This window comes from Urocampus carinirostris, chromosome 12 (genome assembly GCF_059441175.1).
Source record: "Urocampus carinirostris isolate Australia breed hairy pipefish chromosome 12, RoL_Ucar_1.0, whole genome shotgun sequence".
NCBI classification, from domain to species: Eukaryota; Metazoa; Chordata; class Actinopteri; order Syngnathiformes; family Syngnathidae; genus Urocampus; species Urocampus carinirostris.
In genome coordinates, this window is record NC_142360.1 from 6,987,340 (window position 1) to 7,005,129 (window position 17,790).

The 17,790-nt window shown below is 39.4% G+C and overlaps 1 protein-coding gene across 1 annotated transcript in view; it reads left to right on the forward strand.

The window, feature by feature from the left end:
• The window catches only part of qsox1 (quiescin Q6 sulfhydryl oxidase 1), a 57,552-nt gene that overhangs the window by 23,650 nt on the left and 16,112 nt on the right, over positions 1 to 17,790 (forward strand). The window contains exons 9-10 of the mRNA XM_088349559.1: positions 10,690 to 10,812; positions 12,133 to 12,271. Of these exons, the coding sequence (XP_088205685.1) occupies positions 10,690 to 10,812; positions 12,133 to 12,271 (262 nt within the window). The remainder of the gene's footprint in view (positions 1 to 10,689; positions 10,813 to 12,132; positions 12,272 to 17,790) is intronic.

Sequence of the window (17,790 nt, forward strand, 5' to 3'; positions counted from 1 at the left end):
TTTTCAGAAGCATTGTCCTTAAATCTGTCAAAACGTAATAACATGTTGTTTTTAATTTATTTCATTATTTTTTTAGACTATTATAAAGTTTTGGCCCAGCTAAATAGTACATCAAGCCTCTGGGAATGATTTCAGTATTAAAATTACCGTAAGATGGCAGTAATGGCCTTGATCCGATCTTTGTCCACACATCGAGGCAGCCCCCACTTCCTTGTGTGTCTTCTTGTGATCAAGGGGCTATAAAAATAAAGATGACTTGACTTCCTGTATCCAGTGTATGAAAGAGTGCAGGCGCTCCTAATAGCAAGTAGGCGCAGTTAAGCTGTGTGATTTAAAAAAAAAAAAAAAAAAAAAAAGATATAAGTACAGACGGTTAATACTTCAAACCTTTTTGATCTCCACAAAAATGGTGATGGGGCAGAGAGGGATGACGTTTAGTGCAGGTCCGTAGTCGCCATAGTGACCAAAATCATGTGATAAATTAACCAGAAACATCGGGCGCTGAAAAGTTTTTGCAAGGTTAATGCATTGTTCATGCATAAGTCCATTGTTCTTGCAATAAAACGTTATTTTAGAAGTAAAGTGCCCTTGTGTCAATGGAAAGCATTGTTTTGATATTGGAGGTGAAGTGAAAGTTCTGCTTGAAAGCATCCTTTCACAAAAGGCCATTTCTCAGAAACAAGTACTTTCAAGAAACTTGGCAATGTTCAACTGTTGTTTACTTAACAATGGTAAAAGCCAGTAACATAGATGAGGGTTGAACTTTCTTTTGCTATGGCCTACGCCTATATAGCTACAGAATTCTTTAGGTCTTCAAAAATGCGTGTAAATGGCGAAAAATGGTGGGCACCAGCTGTTCCCATTTGAGAGAAATGTCTGGCATTGAATTAGTTAATTTTGTTTTCATTGTTGTCGTTATCATTACCAATGTTACTATTAGGTTGTGTAGCGAGAATATTGACCTTAAACTGGTCCATGCTACAGAAAGGATTGCTGATATATTCATTGTCAAACCCTCCACCTCTTAAAGTCCTCATTGCTGAATCTGAAAACAGGGTTTGGACGAGTCTTGAAATCCTTGAAAATATTTAGATTTTAATGTAGTATTTTTCAAGGTTTGGCGAAGTGCTTGTAAATGCTTAAAATTGTTGCCGTGTTTCTCAGCTGTCTGACTTGATAGACCACCTGTTAAATGAAGGTAAAACAAGTCTGCTTAAAAATGACGCGGACACGCCTTAATTCACGCATAAGTTAAACTTGTGAAGAATTGACTTTCCTTTCTGTACAGTTAGACGTCATCAAATGCAGTAAAAAAAAGGATAAGACAATTTTGTACAACATAGACCAAACAGAGACAGAAACAAACACTAATTATTGAAATGGGGCACAAAACTCAGTTTCATTTTTTATGTCTCATTGAGTGAATGTAGCTGTTGGTTTAATATTTGGCTTAGGCTTTTTTCTGTTTTCTTTACCTGCAAGCAGCACTCAGTGTACTTTAAACAAACAGGGCTTTTGATTGATTTGCATTGGATTTTTATCTTTGAATTGTACTGGAGAAATTGGCGAATTGGCTTTGAAAATCCCTAAAAAGTGCTTAAATTTGTTCAAACCATGTGGAATCCTCTCGAGAGATTTTAGCAATGCAGCTTGTCTTTTTCTTGCTCTATGACACTCTTATCCCGTCTTAGACGCGCAGCAGTCAGGCTAACATGTTGCGATGATGAGGTCTGACCCGCTAGCTTGCTCCCTATTGGCATCGCATCCCCCGCCAGCCTGTCTCACTGCCACCAATCTCCCCGATTATCTGTCGCTCTCTAGGGAGGCTTTGATGCAAGCTGCCGAGTGTACGAGGCCCACGTGCCGCGGCCCCCGTTCGTTTATTCAATCGCGGAAGGTCCCAGTGGTATTTTTAGCATGCCAACCCCTCCCCAAAGCAAAGTGGACCCGAACGCCCCCACGTTAGTGCTTCTTAAGCCCCTTGTGAGGGCCCTTGTTGACGTTTGACTGAACGCTCCATTCATCCTGTGACTTAATTCAAGTTAATGTAAGACAAGCAGGGTGCTACTACGAATCAGGCTCAACGGATCAACTGTTTCATTTGAATATTTTGGAGTCGCGGGCCGCATTGAGTTAAAACATTTAGACAGGAGGGGGGGAAATTTATATATATATATATATATATATATATATATATATATATATATATAATATGCATACTTGTTAATGGACGGGAATAAACAATCTCTTATTTTTCTAATATGTATTTATAAATAAATATACATGCACAGGCATATATGTACATGCATTATTTCGTTTTATAATAATTTCTTACTGAACCATTTCCTCAAGTTGTTTTTGAAACCCACAGATTTAAAGTATTTCATTAGACCCTTTTTTGGAGGCTCTTAATTTGATTACATCTGTTTGATTTTGTATGACATTCGATCGATATCTTGGTAAACAAAATAAACACATGACAAAAATGGTAAATAGAGAAAAATACCATTAAAAATGAAAGCAAAATAATGGACGATTTTCTCTTTAAGCAGCTGGAGTTGGTCGGATCTGGCTTAATGGTTAACTTTACCAAATAGCGGGAGAGGCTACAAAAAAGCCAGTAAAGGGCATAGCAAGCGTTATTTACACACAGCAGCTAACAAAAGAGAATCGCGGTTATCAGCGAGCCATAGCCTGTAGCAAAGTGTCTAACATGAGTGGCTAGAGGAGGAAATTTGGGGGGTGAAATGTGGAAGATGCCATAATCAAGCAGGGCTCCACTGTGGAAGATAAGTGTCAACTGCTAAAAGTCAAGTCATGTTTTTTTTGACTCCCTTAATCACAAAGAGTCTCAAGGGGCTGCACAGATTATTGCAAACCACAGACTATTATGACACCATCCCCTGATCTAAAACCTACATGAGGGCAAATAATACACACATATTGTCACCATAAAATATAGGTTATTCATATGCTATAGAATAGAAGTGTGTTTTAAGCTTAGATTTAAACATTCCCACTAGGGTTGCAGATCAAATCTCAGGTGGAAGAGCCCGAATGGAGAACGCTCTTGAACCTGCGGATCTCATCTTGGCTCTTGGGATCACTAGTAGACCAGTATTTTAAGAGCGAAGACTCCGGACCGGAACATAGGGCGAAATTAAATCTGAAAGATATGAGGGAGCAAGTCCATGCATGATTTTGTATAATACCAACAGAACCTTAAAATCACATCTTAAGCTAACAGGGAGCTAATGCATGTTAGCTAAAATCGGGGTAATGTGATCAAACTTTCTTGTCTTAGTTAAAAGAACTACCGGGATAAGTTAGCTTGGCAAAATTATCATTTGGGCTTCCGTAGTTGTAAAATGGCGGTCAAACAATTCAGCTTCTTTAATTGTGTCATTAATGACACTTTTTTAAACCTACCAGTCTTTACGAAAATTGTTCAGGCGATAGTACATGTGTATTATCTTATTTGTTTTATTTACCTGAAATAAGCATTTTTAATTGACTTGTTAATAAACAATTTAGATAAACTACAAACAAAATCAAATTTTAGTGTCTTGTTTTGTTCACATGACAAGTGACACGTTGTTACGGGAATCTTGCTTTTGTCCAAGGTTTCCACAAAATGTTTTGGTACATTTTTCGCATTTTCCCCCCCAAACATGTTGATAATATTTTGACTAGATTTACAGTTTTTCCCGGCCAGAGCCGGATTTATGAATCATCTCTACATGTATGTGAGGATTAAAAAGAAGTGGATCTTGGGATGCATGAGAGCATTAAGGGGAGGTTTTGGGGGGATTATCCAACCAACTTGTTTTTCTTAAAAGAAGAGCAGCAAATGAAAAGCGAAAATAATGAAAGCTTCTCTTGTCTGAGAACAAAAGAATTGTTGAAAATATCCAAAGTAGTATTTTGCTTTACACCAAACAAAGCAAAAGCATTGTTAAAAACAGGGGCCGAGGGTGCTTGTTTGTTATTTCTTTTGTTTTTCTGAAACACAAAAAGTTTTCATATTCCACAAGGATTTCATTTTAATTTGAACGTTGATCAAAAAAGTTTTGGTACTTTTTTTTTTTTTATTAATACTTTTGAAATAGTAACTATAATGTGTTATACTATATTTATAAGTTACACTTTTTATTGTTTTTGCAATTGTTAACCTAATATTCATAGAAAAAAACAGGCAGATACTCTAACATGATTAATCAAGGGTGCACAACAGTTGTTTACCTACTGATACAAACAACCAATAAAATCCTGCCTCCAGATACTAATACCGATTTTATATATATATATACTGGACTGTCTCAGAAAATTAGAATATTGTGATAAAGTTCTTTATTTTCTGTAATGCAATTCAAAAAACAAAAATGTCATACATTCTGGATTCATTACACATCAACTGAACTATTTCAAGCCTTTTATTATTTGAATATTGCTGAATTTGGCTTACAGCTTAAGAAAACTCAAAAATCCTATCTCAAAATATTAGAATATCATGAAAAAGTATACAAGTAGGCTATTCAACTAATCACCTGAATCATCTAATTAACTCGAAACACCTTGCGAGGGTTTCCTGAGCCTTAAAAACACTCAGCTTGGTTCAGTAAACTAAATCACTGCTGATCTGACTGCTGTCCAGAGGACCATCATTGATACCCTCCATCAGGAGGGTAAGACACATAAAGAAATTTCTCAAAGAGCAGGCTGTTCACAGAGTGCAGTTTCAAAGCATATCCACAAAAAGTCTGTTGGAAGGGAAAAATGTGGCCGGAAACGCTGCACAACCAAGAGAGATGACCGCAGCCTTAACAAAATTGTGAAGAAGAGCCGCTTCCAGAATTTGGGGGAGCTTCAAAGACAGTGGGCTGAAGCTGGAGTCCAGGTATCAAAACCCACAGTTCACAGACGTGTCCGGGAAATGGGCTACAATAGCCGTATTCCCATGGTCAAGCCACTTCTGAACTCAAGACAACAGAAGAAGCGTCTGACTTGGGCTATGGAGAAGAAGCACTGGACAGTTGCAGAGTGGTCCAAAGTCCTCTTTTCAGACGAAAGCAAGTTTTGCATTTTATTTGGAAGTCAAGGCGCCAGAGTCTGGAGAAAGGCTGCAGAGGAGCAAAATCCAAGTTGCTTGAAATCCAGTGTGAAGTTCCCACAGTCAGCAATGGTTTGGGGAGCCATGTCAGCTGCTGGTGTTGGTCCACTGTGTTTCATCAAGTCCAGAGTAAATGCAACTGTGTACCAAGAGATTTTAGAGCACAACATGCTTCCATCTGCTGAAAAGCTCTATGGAGATGAGGATTTCATTTTCCAGCATGATCTGGCACCTGCCCACAGTGCCAAAACCACCAGTAACTGGTGCACTGACCATGGCATCACTGTCCTTGATTGGCCTGCTAATTCCCCTGACCTGAACCCCATCAAGAATTTGTTGGGTATAGTTAAGAAGAAGATGAAAGACACCAGACCTACAAATGCAAATGAGCTGAAGGCCGCTATCGAAGCATCCTGGGCATCAATAACACCCCAGCAATGCCACAGGCTGATTGCCTCCATGCCACGCCGGATTGATGCAGTAATCCCTGCAAAAGGATTCCCAACCAAGTACTGAGTGCATCAATGGACATTTTCAAATGTTTGATTTAGTTTTTCTGTTATAAAATTATTTTTTTACTTGGTCTGAGGAAGTATTCTAATATTTTGAGATAGGATTTTTGAGTTTTTTTCAGCTGTAAGCCAAAATCAGCAATATTCAAATAATAAAAGGCTTGAAATAGTTCAGTTGATGTGTAATGAATCCAGAATGTATGACATTTTTGTTTTTTTAATTGCATTACAGAAAATAAAGAACTTTATCACAATATTCTAATTTTCTGAGACAGTCCAGTATATATATATATATATATATATATATATATATATATATAATGTATTCTGTCTAGATATATAGATATACAGATATATATATAGATAATTTTTACCCTGCGACTGGCTGGCAACCAGTTCAGGGTGTCCCCTGCCCACTGCCCGAGGATAGCTGGGATGGGCTCCAGCACCCCCGCGGCCCTACTGAGGACAATTGGTGCAGATAATGAATGGCTATATAATTTATTTATTTTTATTCATTTTTTTTACATCTTACATTTGAAATAAAAAGACATGAACTATGTTTTTTTATGTGCATCTTTACTGATAGTAGTGTTAGAGAGACTAGTGCCTGATTTTTATCAATAAATCTGCCAATACTTATACTATAAAGCTGGGGTCGGGAACCTTTTTGACCTAAGAGCCATAAAAGCAAAGATATTTGGATGGATTTTTTTTTAGAGCGCCACACCATATATTTTAAGAGAAGATTCCACAAAAACGCTCTCTAAACACAGCTAAATTCCTCAGCACATTTTATTTCACTGTGTGATGTGAGATGATTTGATAAACGCTATGAAATAAAAATAATTATGCCAGAGCCTTTATCCCATATCAATAGAATACCTCTTAAATTTTGTTTTCCTCCCACAGTTACATAAGTGTTGAGGCTCATTTATGTCCTAAATATTAGTTTCAAAACAAGGTGCGTGCAAAGTTATTTTATAAAAATGTCACAAAATACTGCAAACAAGGATACCAACTATTTACCTTCAGTGCAGACTGAAGTGTGCGACTCTGTGCACTGCTCCGCCCATTCCTACCGCTCACTGCTAGAGTATTTTAAAGTTTCTTATCTGGCTTTTCATCATAAAGTTTCTCAACAATGAACATTACTGTTTAACGAGCTTCCATATCAAAAATTATTTAGCAATTTTCAGCCAAATAGCATCTGTGGTCTTACACTTTGACTGTAAACTGCTGTTACAATTGTGGCCTAAACATATACTAGACAGAACCCTTTGAGCAGTAAGCAATGTCTTGACTTGTTCTTTTTATCTCTAAGCCAGATGTTCTCATGAAAAGAGCCATATATGACCCCTTCTATAAAAAGGTTAGTTATTTAGTGCCCCGTGCACATTATGAAGAGGTAGAGAGGGGAAACAACCAAGTTGTGCTATTTGTGAAAATAGAAATAGAAAATCTCCCTTTCTCTTTCTTTGTCCCACCCTCTTTTTTTCTCTCCCTCTTTCTCTTATTTATTTCTCTCTCTTTTTTTTGTCTTTAATCTTCTAGTCCGACCCCCGAGAGAATGTTCAATCGTGTGGCTCCCGAGTTAAAATGAGTTGGACACCCCTGCCCTATAATCACTCTTCATCCCTAATTAATACTTTAAACTTTAACGATGTAAAATTGTCCGTTAATGTAACCTCAGCAGGCACAGAAATAGAAAAGATCTAAATGTTTATACATTTTAATTTAACTTTGATTTTGTTAGCAAAAGACAGGCTTTGTTTTGTTGTCATAAATTTCCTATTTTCCTCCCGAGGCCCCACAAATAAATACGAAATTTCCAGTTTGCTTCTGACTCAGCCCTGCAAATCAAGTTAATTGCTCGGGCTGAGTTGGGCTTTATACCCGCGGGCCAGGGTCGGGTCAAGACGGATTTTTTTTTTTCAGGCCCGATCTTACCTCTACTAAGTAGTGACGAGTAAGTCACGTGAACTAAACGTTCCAGCGCCGTGACCCGGCGGATCTCTTGATGCGATCACTCGGCGCACGAAAACACGAATCGAGTTGCTTTGGTGACGCCACCGCTAAGCCCATTACTGGCCAAACACCTGCCTCCTCTCTTCTGCTTAAATTCATATGACCGTTTAATGAGCTTTCCTGACTGCTTGTTATTCAGACCTCCAGCTCTGCAACTAAACCCATTAGGTCACTTTCCCAGAAGCAAGTATCAGATGCTAGGCTCCTTTTGTTGTGTGCGTATATCGATCAACAAAGATATACAATATATTTTTTGCTGCAAACCTGAGCGTCGGCACTCATCCAAACGTTCCAATATCGGGAATTTCCTCTCCGGCCTATAAAACTGTCAACAAAAAATGCAAAGCACACAAACCAGCCTGAGAGGGTTAAGTTAAGTGGTGTGACTTCCAGATCCTGTTAAAAGCATGATGAATAGAAGCCTGAGATTGTCCCCATACGCAGGTGCACTTAGGTGAACAGATGGCGAGGACGAATAAAAAGCCGAGTACATTTTTGGATGACGTTTTTGAAATCTCCTCTGAGAGTCATAGGCTGATCTCTTTGCCGCTGGCAGGCACTCACTCTTGTAACTTTGATTTAAAAATACCTCAGGTATTTTACAGGAAATAATTCTTGAACCGAGTTTTGAAGCAATTATAGCAGAGGTTGGCCTGGTGGTGTTCTGTACTGTAAAACTGGAATATAAGGCTCACCTGATTATAGGCCGCAGATGTTAACATTCTACAATTATTTATTCACCAAGAAATTCAGTACACAGAAAAAGTCATTGTGGTTTTAGTAACTTACCTAAACCTTTTGTATCAAGTCACTATTTGGGCAACATTTGTTTGTGTAATAAGAGCACCCTTTGGTGGTGGATTTCATTTTTCTATTCCCAACAGGCATTTTTCCAGCCACCTATAAATGTTTTTTAAGACCGGTGCCAGTCATATTTGTTACACACTCCAATTTCCAAATGTAATGATAGTTCTTTGTTTGGGCGAGCTTAAGTAGGTCCGGGCCTACTTATAGAAAACTTATTATTAATTCTAAGTGACATACATTCTTTTTAACAACGAATCCATTTCAATCGACCATTACGTCTTGGATCATGTATTTATACGTCTCTCAGCACATCTGCTCAATGCAAATAAGAGCGCATGCTTGTAGTCCAGGTTAAGTCTGGTAGAAGGCTCCATAAAAACGTATTTGGCACCAGGTAATTTACAGCCAATATACAGGATTGTGCATAACACTAGGTATAAAAAACAGTTAATAAAACCCAACATTTTAAACATTTCAAGATATATTGTAACTTAAATCTTTAAATCATTAATATACAAAGAAAGTATTCACTACTCAAGGTTTCTTCATTTTCCTCATTTTGAGGTTTTTGAGTTTTTCCTTGCCCTCGTGTAGGTTTTAGATCAGGGGCTGGTGTAATAATAGTTTGCAATAGTGTGCAGCCCTTTGAGACTCCTTGTGATTAAGGGTTTCACAAATAAACATGACTTGACTTTAATTAATGCTTAAGAAGTGGATCTGGTCAAAGGAAGCCGTTTTAAGGTGGAGTTGGGTCAAAAGTTGCTGACACGAAAAAATCCAAAAATGGTAACACAAGTAAAGATCAGAAATGTTGAGAACATTGTCAAGAACTTTTTTTTAGGAAACACTTCATCATGCAAATTTCATCTGCATTTATATAGAGCTTTTCAAGTCAATGAAGACCTTCCAAAAAGACCTCCTAAAGCGCTTTACAATGTGCTTCACACTGCTACCCATTTACTCACGGATAGCAGCGTCGGCCGTGCAAGGCAACTACCTGCTTATCGGGGGCATTAGGGATTCAGTGTCTAGCCCAAGACCACTTCAACATATAACATGGAGGAGCCGGGAATCGAACCTGCGACCTCTTGATCCCAGGATGAGCAATTTACCGCCTGTGCCCGTCATGTTGCATGCCGTTATGTTTCATTTTTCCACTGTTTCATTCTCTAGCTATTTGGCTGCAAGCTATGGCTCCTTGCTATTGTAATCGCCTGCTGCTCCTGCTCCATTCTTCTGTGTCACTTGCCTTCCAATGCTGAACTTGACTTAGTTTCGTGATTCCGACTCCCCATGTTTTGCTATCATAATCTTTAAATGGCCTTTTTAGATACTTTTCCAGCTAGCCGTTTAGGTTAAGTCACTTACACCCCTTTCGACCTACTCCAGTCAGAAGTTTAAGATGTATACAGCTGACTCAGTCTTTTGTTTTGGCTCTTGGGGGTTAACACCAGTTTTCATACCCTTTCCTTGGCTGAAATTCACCCTTGCTGATTTGAGAAAATATGGAAGTAGGCTTCTGAATTTTGGCAATTTATCCTTCAGACTATCATAATGTGTCTTATTCTAATACACACCCTTCAGCTCCATTCCAAGCTACAGCAACCTCTAGTGGTGAAATATTACACACCGTCACATTAAATCTTGTTTCCATTCAGTTGGACTACGCCAGGGTTCTCCAACATTTTTCAAGTCGAAAGCTACTTTTTGTTACTAATTACCACAAAGGGTATCCAGTTTGATATACATTTTTAAAATACGAACTTATCATGTCATAGCTATGTTGTTACTATATTAGGACTAGGTAGGGTAAATTAACTCAACCTCTAAAAAAAAGTATTTACTAGGAAATTACCCTTACCCTGGACTAGTGAGCTATTTTCAGAACAGATCTGTGGTCACCTTAAATTTCCTTAGGGGGCATCGTGTACCCATGGGCACCACGTTTGAGACCCCTGGACTAAGCGAACAATACATATTCTTGGCTTTAAATTTCTGTTATATCTTGACATGTTGTTTAACCCTTGGATGCATTAGTGGGGTTGAAAATGACCCCATGGGTATTTATTCATCAAAATCTATTAAAAAAACAACCTTTTCCAGGTATTCATCATTAAAAAATGTTTATGATATGATGCCATTAGTATTTGTATTTTATTGGCCACTAATTTTCCACCACAACTCATGGAAGACTGTATGTAAGGGTCACAGTATTTTTTGTGTCCTCTGCAGTACTTCCCAGGCCGCCCCATGTTGATGAACATGTTGAAGTCTCTCAATTCATGGCTGCAAAACCAGACTGGCGATCAAGTTTCATATCAAGCTTTCAGCGAGATCCTGGAGAATTCAGCACAGGTGAGTTAGGGCGGAAAAATACATACTCGTACATCCAAACTCTCCATAGTAACACAAAGCTTAGCACCAGCCAATCAACTTCATTGACTGAGGAATTGAATATAACACATAGAACAAGTTTAGAAATTAAAACAGCTCAACTGTAGCTGGTTTGCTCTACAGTGTTAGCATGTAAATATTATCCAAGATTTAGCTAGCGCAAGTGTGGGAAAACAATTTGAGAAGCTAGGTGAATAAGGTTGAAAAATTTGGCAGAGGGGTCACGTGACGAATGAAAAAAAGAAATAAATGGATGGAAAAGATTTTTTTTGTATGTTATAGTCTTGAATATGATACATAAGAATAAGAGGGAGGCACTGGGGACAAGAGATTCAAAATAGTCTTTATTGTCATTCACATAAAATCTCAATGAAATTTCCTTTGCAGCCTCAGTATTCAGCCTTTACAAAGAGAGTTAAATTTACAAGGAGCTTTAATTCACAGATTCGAACTCCTTCTAAATTTGGACCCAAAACAGTGGACCCAAAAAAGATAGTTCGTTTGGCAGCTTGTATTAAGAAGTGGGCTGGATGTGGCTGTAGTTTACCCACCCCCAGGCTAGCAGCTAACAAAAACGTGGAAACAAAAGGACACATGAACTTTTGAGAAAATGTCTTGTTAGTAAAAGCTTGGCGGAGCTCCCTTTTTGACTGAATCCTCCATTTACTTCCTTTTGTGTGCAAAATAAAAATTAAACGGACGCATCGTGCACTGATTCGCCTCAGAGTGAGAGCCAGTTTTGCATGGCTTGCCTCACTTTTGACGTGATGTCATCATAATATCCCTCTTTAGGAAGCCTTTTTTTGTTTGTATCTTTTCTCTCAGTGCATTCTTAGTTTCAATATTTCCACATCAGCAAAAAACCTTTCAAAATCTAAGAGTTTATTGTCTGAAAGACCCTACCAGTGTTTGGCTTCCTCCTTTGCAAATTGAAAGACTCACTTACTCAGATCATTACCTTTTAGTCAATGGATCAATGAATCGACAAGGAGGTACCAATTGACTTCACTTCCTCAGAAATGGACTTTGCCCCCCAAAAATCTTTACTATTGACATGTGAGTAACCCTGTCAATCACCGCCATCCAGGGCAGCCAGAGAAACGACTTTTTCGTCCACGGCTCACCGTTCACTATCTGACTCGCTCGCCTTCATTAGCGCAGGGGGGGGAGCCATTAACCTGAGATTGACTTCTCATTGATCAAGAAAACTACACTGAGCAGTTTTCATTAAGTTGGTTTGGAGAAAATATTTCCGTCTCTCAATGTACGACTTCCTCTCAGCCTCCAGACGCTGCCTTGCCCGAGGGCGTGAGGTGGGTGGCTTGCCAAGGGTCAGAACCCCACCTGCGGCGATACCCTTGCGGCATGTGGACACTTTTTCACGTTCTCACCGTGCAAGCTACGAAGGTGGGCGGCTCAGGTAGGAACAAATTTGCTTTGTGTGGCACGGGCCATTCGGAGTTCACTGGGAGGTAGGGAGGGGGGACAGGATTACGTCTGGGGGCGGGAGGGTCTTTGTGTAAAAATTAGCCTCTTGTCAGAGTGACCTGATTTAACTTCACACACAACCATGCACAAACATTACCAGTTTGAAATTTATTTTTAAATAACAACTTATCATGTTCATGTTCTTACTATGTTATTATTATGTTGTTACCAGGTTGTAATTATTAGAAGTAGGGTTAAAATAGGCTGGGTCAACCACTAAAACATCTGCCTTGTATAAGATCACTGAGTGTTTTACATATATCAATTATAGGCTAATTTCAAAATGAATTAAGAATTTAAAAGCAATGATCATGTCATGGATCTCTCCTGCCAGTTAAAAATAAAACTTCTTAGAAAATCACAATGACTAAGAGGTAGTGAGCTATTTTCAGATTCGGTCCCCCGGCCACTCAGGCGTTCTTACCCCATGTTGGATTTTCCAAATGAAAACACTTGCTTCACTTCGACTTATAGTGAAAAGGAAGAAAAGTCCTTGTCCTACAGAAAAAAAAATAAAAAAATTCTACCTTAAAAATGGGTAAAATTATCATATGAGCTTGCACTTTTTTGCTCTATTTTTCCATTGATCTTTTTAAAATACAAAAAAGGTGTTTTTCTGATTTTACTATATTTTTAACTTATATTTTGTTGTCAAATAATAAACATAAACCTGAAAATAAATTACTGGCACAGCAATTTTTAGATTTCTCAATTTAAGTACTATTTTTTTACTAGAAGTGATATAGTGTATTTTAACATGTTTTTAAATATCTGCTCTAAAAACAGTTTCAACTGTTTCAAGGATATTTTTTCTTTACTGGAAAAAAAATCAAAAAGTAATAAATCAAAAATAATATTTGCTAAAATCATCAGGTTTATTGGTCATTTTTAATCACTCAATGAATCCTTTTTAATAAGAAAAATATAACATTTTTTGGTAATTTTAAGAATTGAATGTCTTATTTTACGATATTTTTAACCTAATTCTTACAGTAGAATAATCTTTAAAATGACCCAAATGATCTGCTGCTAAAGTAAATGGTGGATTTTTCATTCATTCTCATTTTAAGTTACTTCCTCCTAAAGAGAGAAAACACAAACGCTGGTCTATAGTGATCCCAAGAGCCAATTAGCGAACCGCTGGTTCAAGAGCGTTCTCCATCTGGGCCCCGGTGCTGTGGAACTCCCGTCCCCTGAGATTTGATCTGCAACCTCAGTGGAAATGTTTAAATCTAAGCTTAAAACACACTTCTACTCTATAGCATATGAATAACTTATATTTTATGTTGATAATATGTGTATTTTTTGCCCTCATGTAGGTTTTAGATGAGGGGATGGTGTCATAATCGTCTGTAGTTTGCAATAGTCTTTGATCTGTGCAGCCCTTTGAGACTCTTTGTGTTTAAGGGCGTCACAAATAAACATGACTTATGACAAATATTTTTAAAATAAAATAATTTAAAGGAAATACTTGTAATAAATAATAATACTCTTTTTCTGACCTAGAAAGAGAGAAAAATAATCACATTTTTTTGATCTGCTCAATTTTCTCATTTTTTAAATGAGCAAAATATCTGTATTGCTCATTTTAAGGATTTGTTTACTTATTCACCTCAATATTTATAGTAAAATAGTTTTGTAGCAAATGGTAAATATTACTTTCTTTTCATTTGAAGAATTTTTTTATTAAAATGATCTCTTAAAATAAAATACCAAAATCTAAATGATCTGCTATATCAGAAAATTCTCATTGCTTAAGTATTATTTTTCTTCCAGTAATATTTCTGATGAGAAAACTGTTTTTGCTCAATGAAACTCATTTTTTTTATTGATTCTATCTCAAGTCGTATACAACTTTTGATCACAGCTGCATCGCACCTAATTGTGTGAATCGAGATTACGTTAGATTAGTGGAATGTGAGCGGTTAATAAATAAAACAAGGCAGATGACTAGAAGCTGCACTTGCATGTTAATCTCCCCCTTCCACTTGCACGTACACACACACAGGGGTTAATCCTGGGCTTTGTGGGACCGTCATGTGACCTGCAGATGGACCGTCCAAAAAGGGGGTGTCCATCTGGTACCCCAAAGGTCCAGCATCCATCTCACTGGATATATACAGTCCCTGCTCGTGCAAACTCATGCATGAACTCACATTCTCAATGCGGAATTACAGTACAGGTGGGTTGGCGCGCTTCCTATTGTCCGGGGCGGGTGGGAGGGGGTTTTATTATTGGATGGGGGCCGCTAAGCCAAGAACAAAAGCAAACCACTGCCGGACAAATATGTTTGCATGCTGCAGAGCTCCTGAGACAACAACCTGGCCGCTATTCACACAGAGGGTTTACTTCCTTTAATCTCCAGATTGGGTATAGATTATTCTTCTATATATGGGGTTAACCCATCTTCCTGTGACTCCTGGCCCACTTAAGCGTGGGAATCTAGGATTGTCCTGCTCAAGTTTTGCAAGGCCTTTAAAAGATAATCAGAAATAAAATATACCCCCACCATTTCACGTATTTCTTTTTCTATCAATAAGTTGTCAAGTCAAGTCATTTTTATTTGTATAGCCCTTAATCACAATTAGTCTCTAAGGGCTTCACAAGTTATTACATATAAGAAGTTTAGGTTATTCGTATGCTATAGAGTAGAAGTGAGTTTTAAGCCTAGATTTAAACATTTCCACCGAGGTTGCAGATCGGATCTCGGGGGGAAGAGCATTCCACAACACCGGTGCCCGGATGGAGAACGCTCTCGAACCAGCGGAACACTTCTTGGCTCTTGGGATCACCAGGAGACCGGCGCTCTCGGAACGAAGGCTTCGGGCCGGGACATAGGGGGTGATCAGATCTGAAAGATATGAGGGGGGAAAGTCCATGTATGATTTTGTATAGTAGTAGGAGAACCTTAAAATCGCATCTTAGGCTAACAGGGAGCCAATGCAGGTTAGCCAAAATTGGGGTGATGTGATCGTACTTTCTTGTCCTTGTTAAAAGCCTCGCTGCAGCAAGTTGCAACGATAATTACAGATTTAGCTGAATTAAGCATCGCTTTAAAAGCAATTTTACACACAAACCAATCGTTAAACTACATTCTATTTCCTGGGCAATGATTGGAGAACTTTGAATGGAAGGTTTTCATAACTTTTGACAAATTAACAACAAATCCATGCCATTTGCAGGTGTAGTTTAAAGTAGGACACGGCAAAAGTTGGTCTGATGCCCTAAGGATACAAATCAGGCGTGCTAGCTGGAGATGAAAGAAGTCTTGGTTGACTCAAGGCGGTTGAAAGAGGATTATTTTTTAAAAATGTATTAATCGTTGCATAGCCGATCAACAAACTGATTCTCTTTCAGAAACGAAGATGGCCCACCTGAACAAGCTCTCTCGCTTTCCGGCTAGAGACTTAATACAACCATTCCCCTCTGTGGGCCATCCCCTAACATCAATTTTAGATGCAACTAAGAGGGAGGCAGGAAGCTCTGCTCCAAACAGCGATGTTGGCAATGTCATCTCCTTGCCTCCAACCTCGCATTTAAATTGATAACTGTCACACATTAAAATCTACCTCGTCTATTGAATATACAGTACCAAATGAGCAGCCCGATCAGGAGGGCAAGTATGACCATTACGAAAAACGGTAGATACGAACATTTTTTTCGGGATGTCGAAAAATATCTGGACTTTGCTGTAAGTTCGATTTTGTATTGTGTGCACCTTTTTTTCGAGTACAGGACAGTACTGTAGTGCTTCTTTCCGCCACTACCGGCGTGTAGCGCTGTGAGAGATCACCCAGCTTCCACCTCTAAGAAGAAATCTGGCTTCCTCTCCCTAGTTTGTGTGTAAACATTCTATACTGTATCTCGAGCACGAAGAACTTTGACATTTTTATTGTTTAATATCTCGTGCATCCATTCAATATGTTTGGTGTAAAGAATAGACGAGCCGTTTCTTTTGAAATGAAAGTGGAATAAGGAAGATTGATGCGGTTGAGAAAATGGTTGGATTGCTTTTTTTCGGCGACTCTGTAACACGGAGAAGAACCTCTTGAAGCTCATCTTCAAAAGTATGTTACACTTGACTTTATCTTGATATAGCATATTATTTGATGAAATGTTTATTTTTTAATACAAAACAATACAGGTTACTTATACAAGCCTTAAACATACTTATATAAACCTTAAACATACAAAATGGATGTCATTTCTACATTTACCTTTTGACATTAAATAAAGGATGAGATAATGTAACTTATCAATATCAACAAAATACTGTTTTCTCCAAAAGGGTGCTCCATCGCCGTGCCCCGTGTGTTTGCAAGTTGTGCTCATACGCGGCTTGCCAGAAGAATGGACTTACACTATATATGGATGTAAAGCCTGTAGCGTTTTTGCCTTGGGGGGCAGAAAATTGAAAGGTCCCAGAGAAATCAACCAATACGCAGACTTTTTTGAGCAAGTATGCTGAAGTTCGTGTGCAACATTTGTCCCTGTTCTACAAGTCCCACATTTTTTTGCATTAAGATGTCTCGGGTGAGGGAAACTAAAGCAAACAAATTGTGTTACATTTCATATATATATATATATATATATATATATATATATCCATCCATCCATTGTCTTCCGCTTATCCGAGGTCGGGTCGCGGGGGCAGCAGCGTTAAAAGGGGAGCCCAGACATCCCTATCCCCAGCCACCTCCTCCAGCTCATCCGACGGGACCCCGAGGCGTTCCCAAGCCAGCCGAGAGACATAGTCTCTCCAACGTGTCCTGGGTCGCCCCCGGGGCTTCCTGCCGGTGGGACATGCCCGGAACACCTCCCGAGGGAGGCGTCCAGGAGGCATCCTTATTAGATGCCCGAGCCATCTCAACTGGCTCCTCTCAACGCGGAGGAGCAGTGGCTCTACGCCGAGTCCCTCCCGGAATACTGAGCTTCTCACCTTATCTCTAAGGGAGAACCCAGCCACCCTGCGGAGGAAACTCATTTCGGCCACTTGTATCCGGGATCGTGTTCTTTCGGTCATGACCCAAAGTTCATGACCATAGGTGAGAGTAGGAACGGCTCAGCTCCCTCTTCACCACGACGGACCGGTTCAGGGTCTGAATGACGGCAGACGCTGCACCGACCCGTCTGAACAGAACCAGTGAAAAAGGGCAGCCCTGGCGGAACCCAACCCTCACCGGGAACGAATCCGACTTACTGCCGGAAATGCGGACCAGACTCTGGCACCAGGCATACAGGGACCGCACAGCCAGTTTCTGTAGCCGGGGATTGTCGCGCCAAGGACCCCTCCCTTGGCCGCTGCCCAGCTCTCTACGCACCCGACCCCTTTGGCACCTCCTACAGGTGGTGAGCCCATGGGAAAAGGGTCCCACGTCGTCCCTTCAGGCTGTGCCCGGCCGGCCCCCGTGGGTAAGGGTCCGGCCACCAGGCGCTCGCCAGCGGACCCCA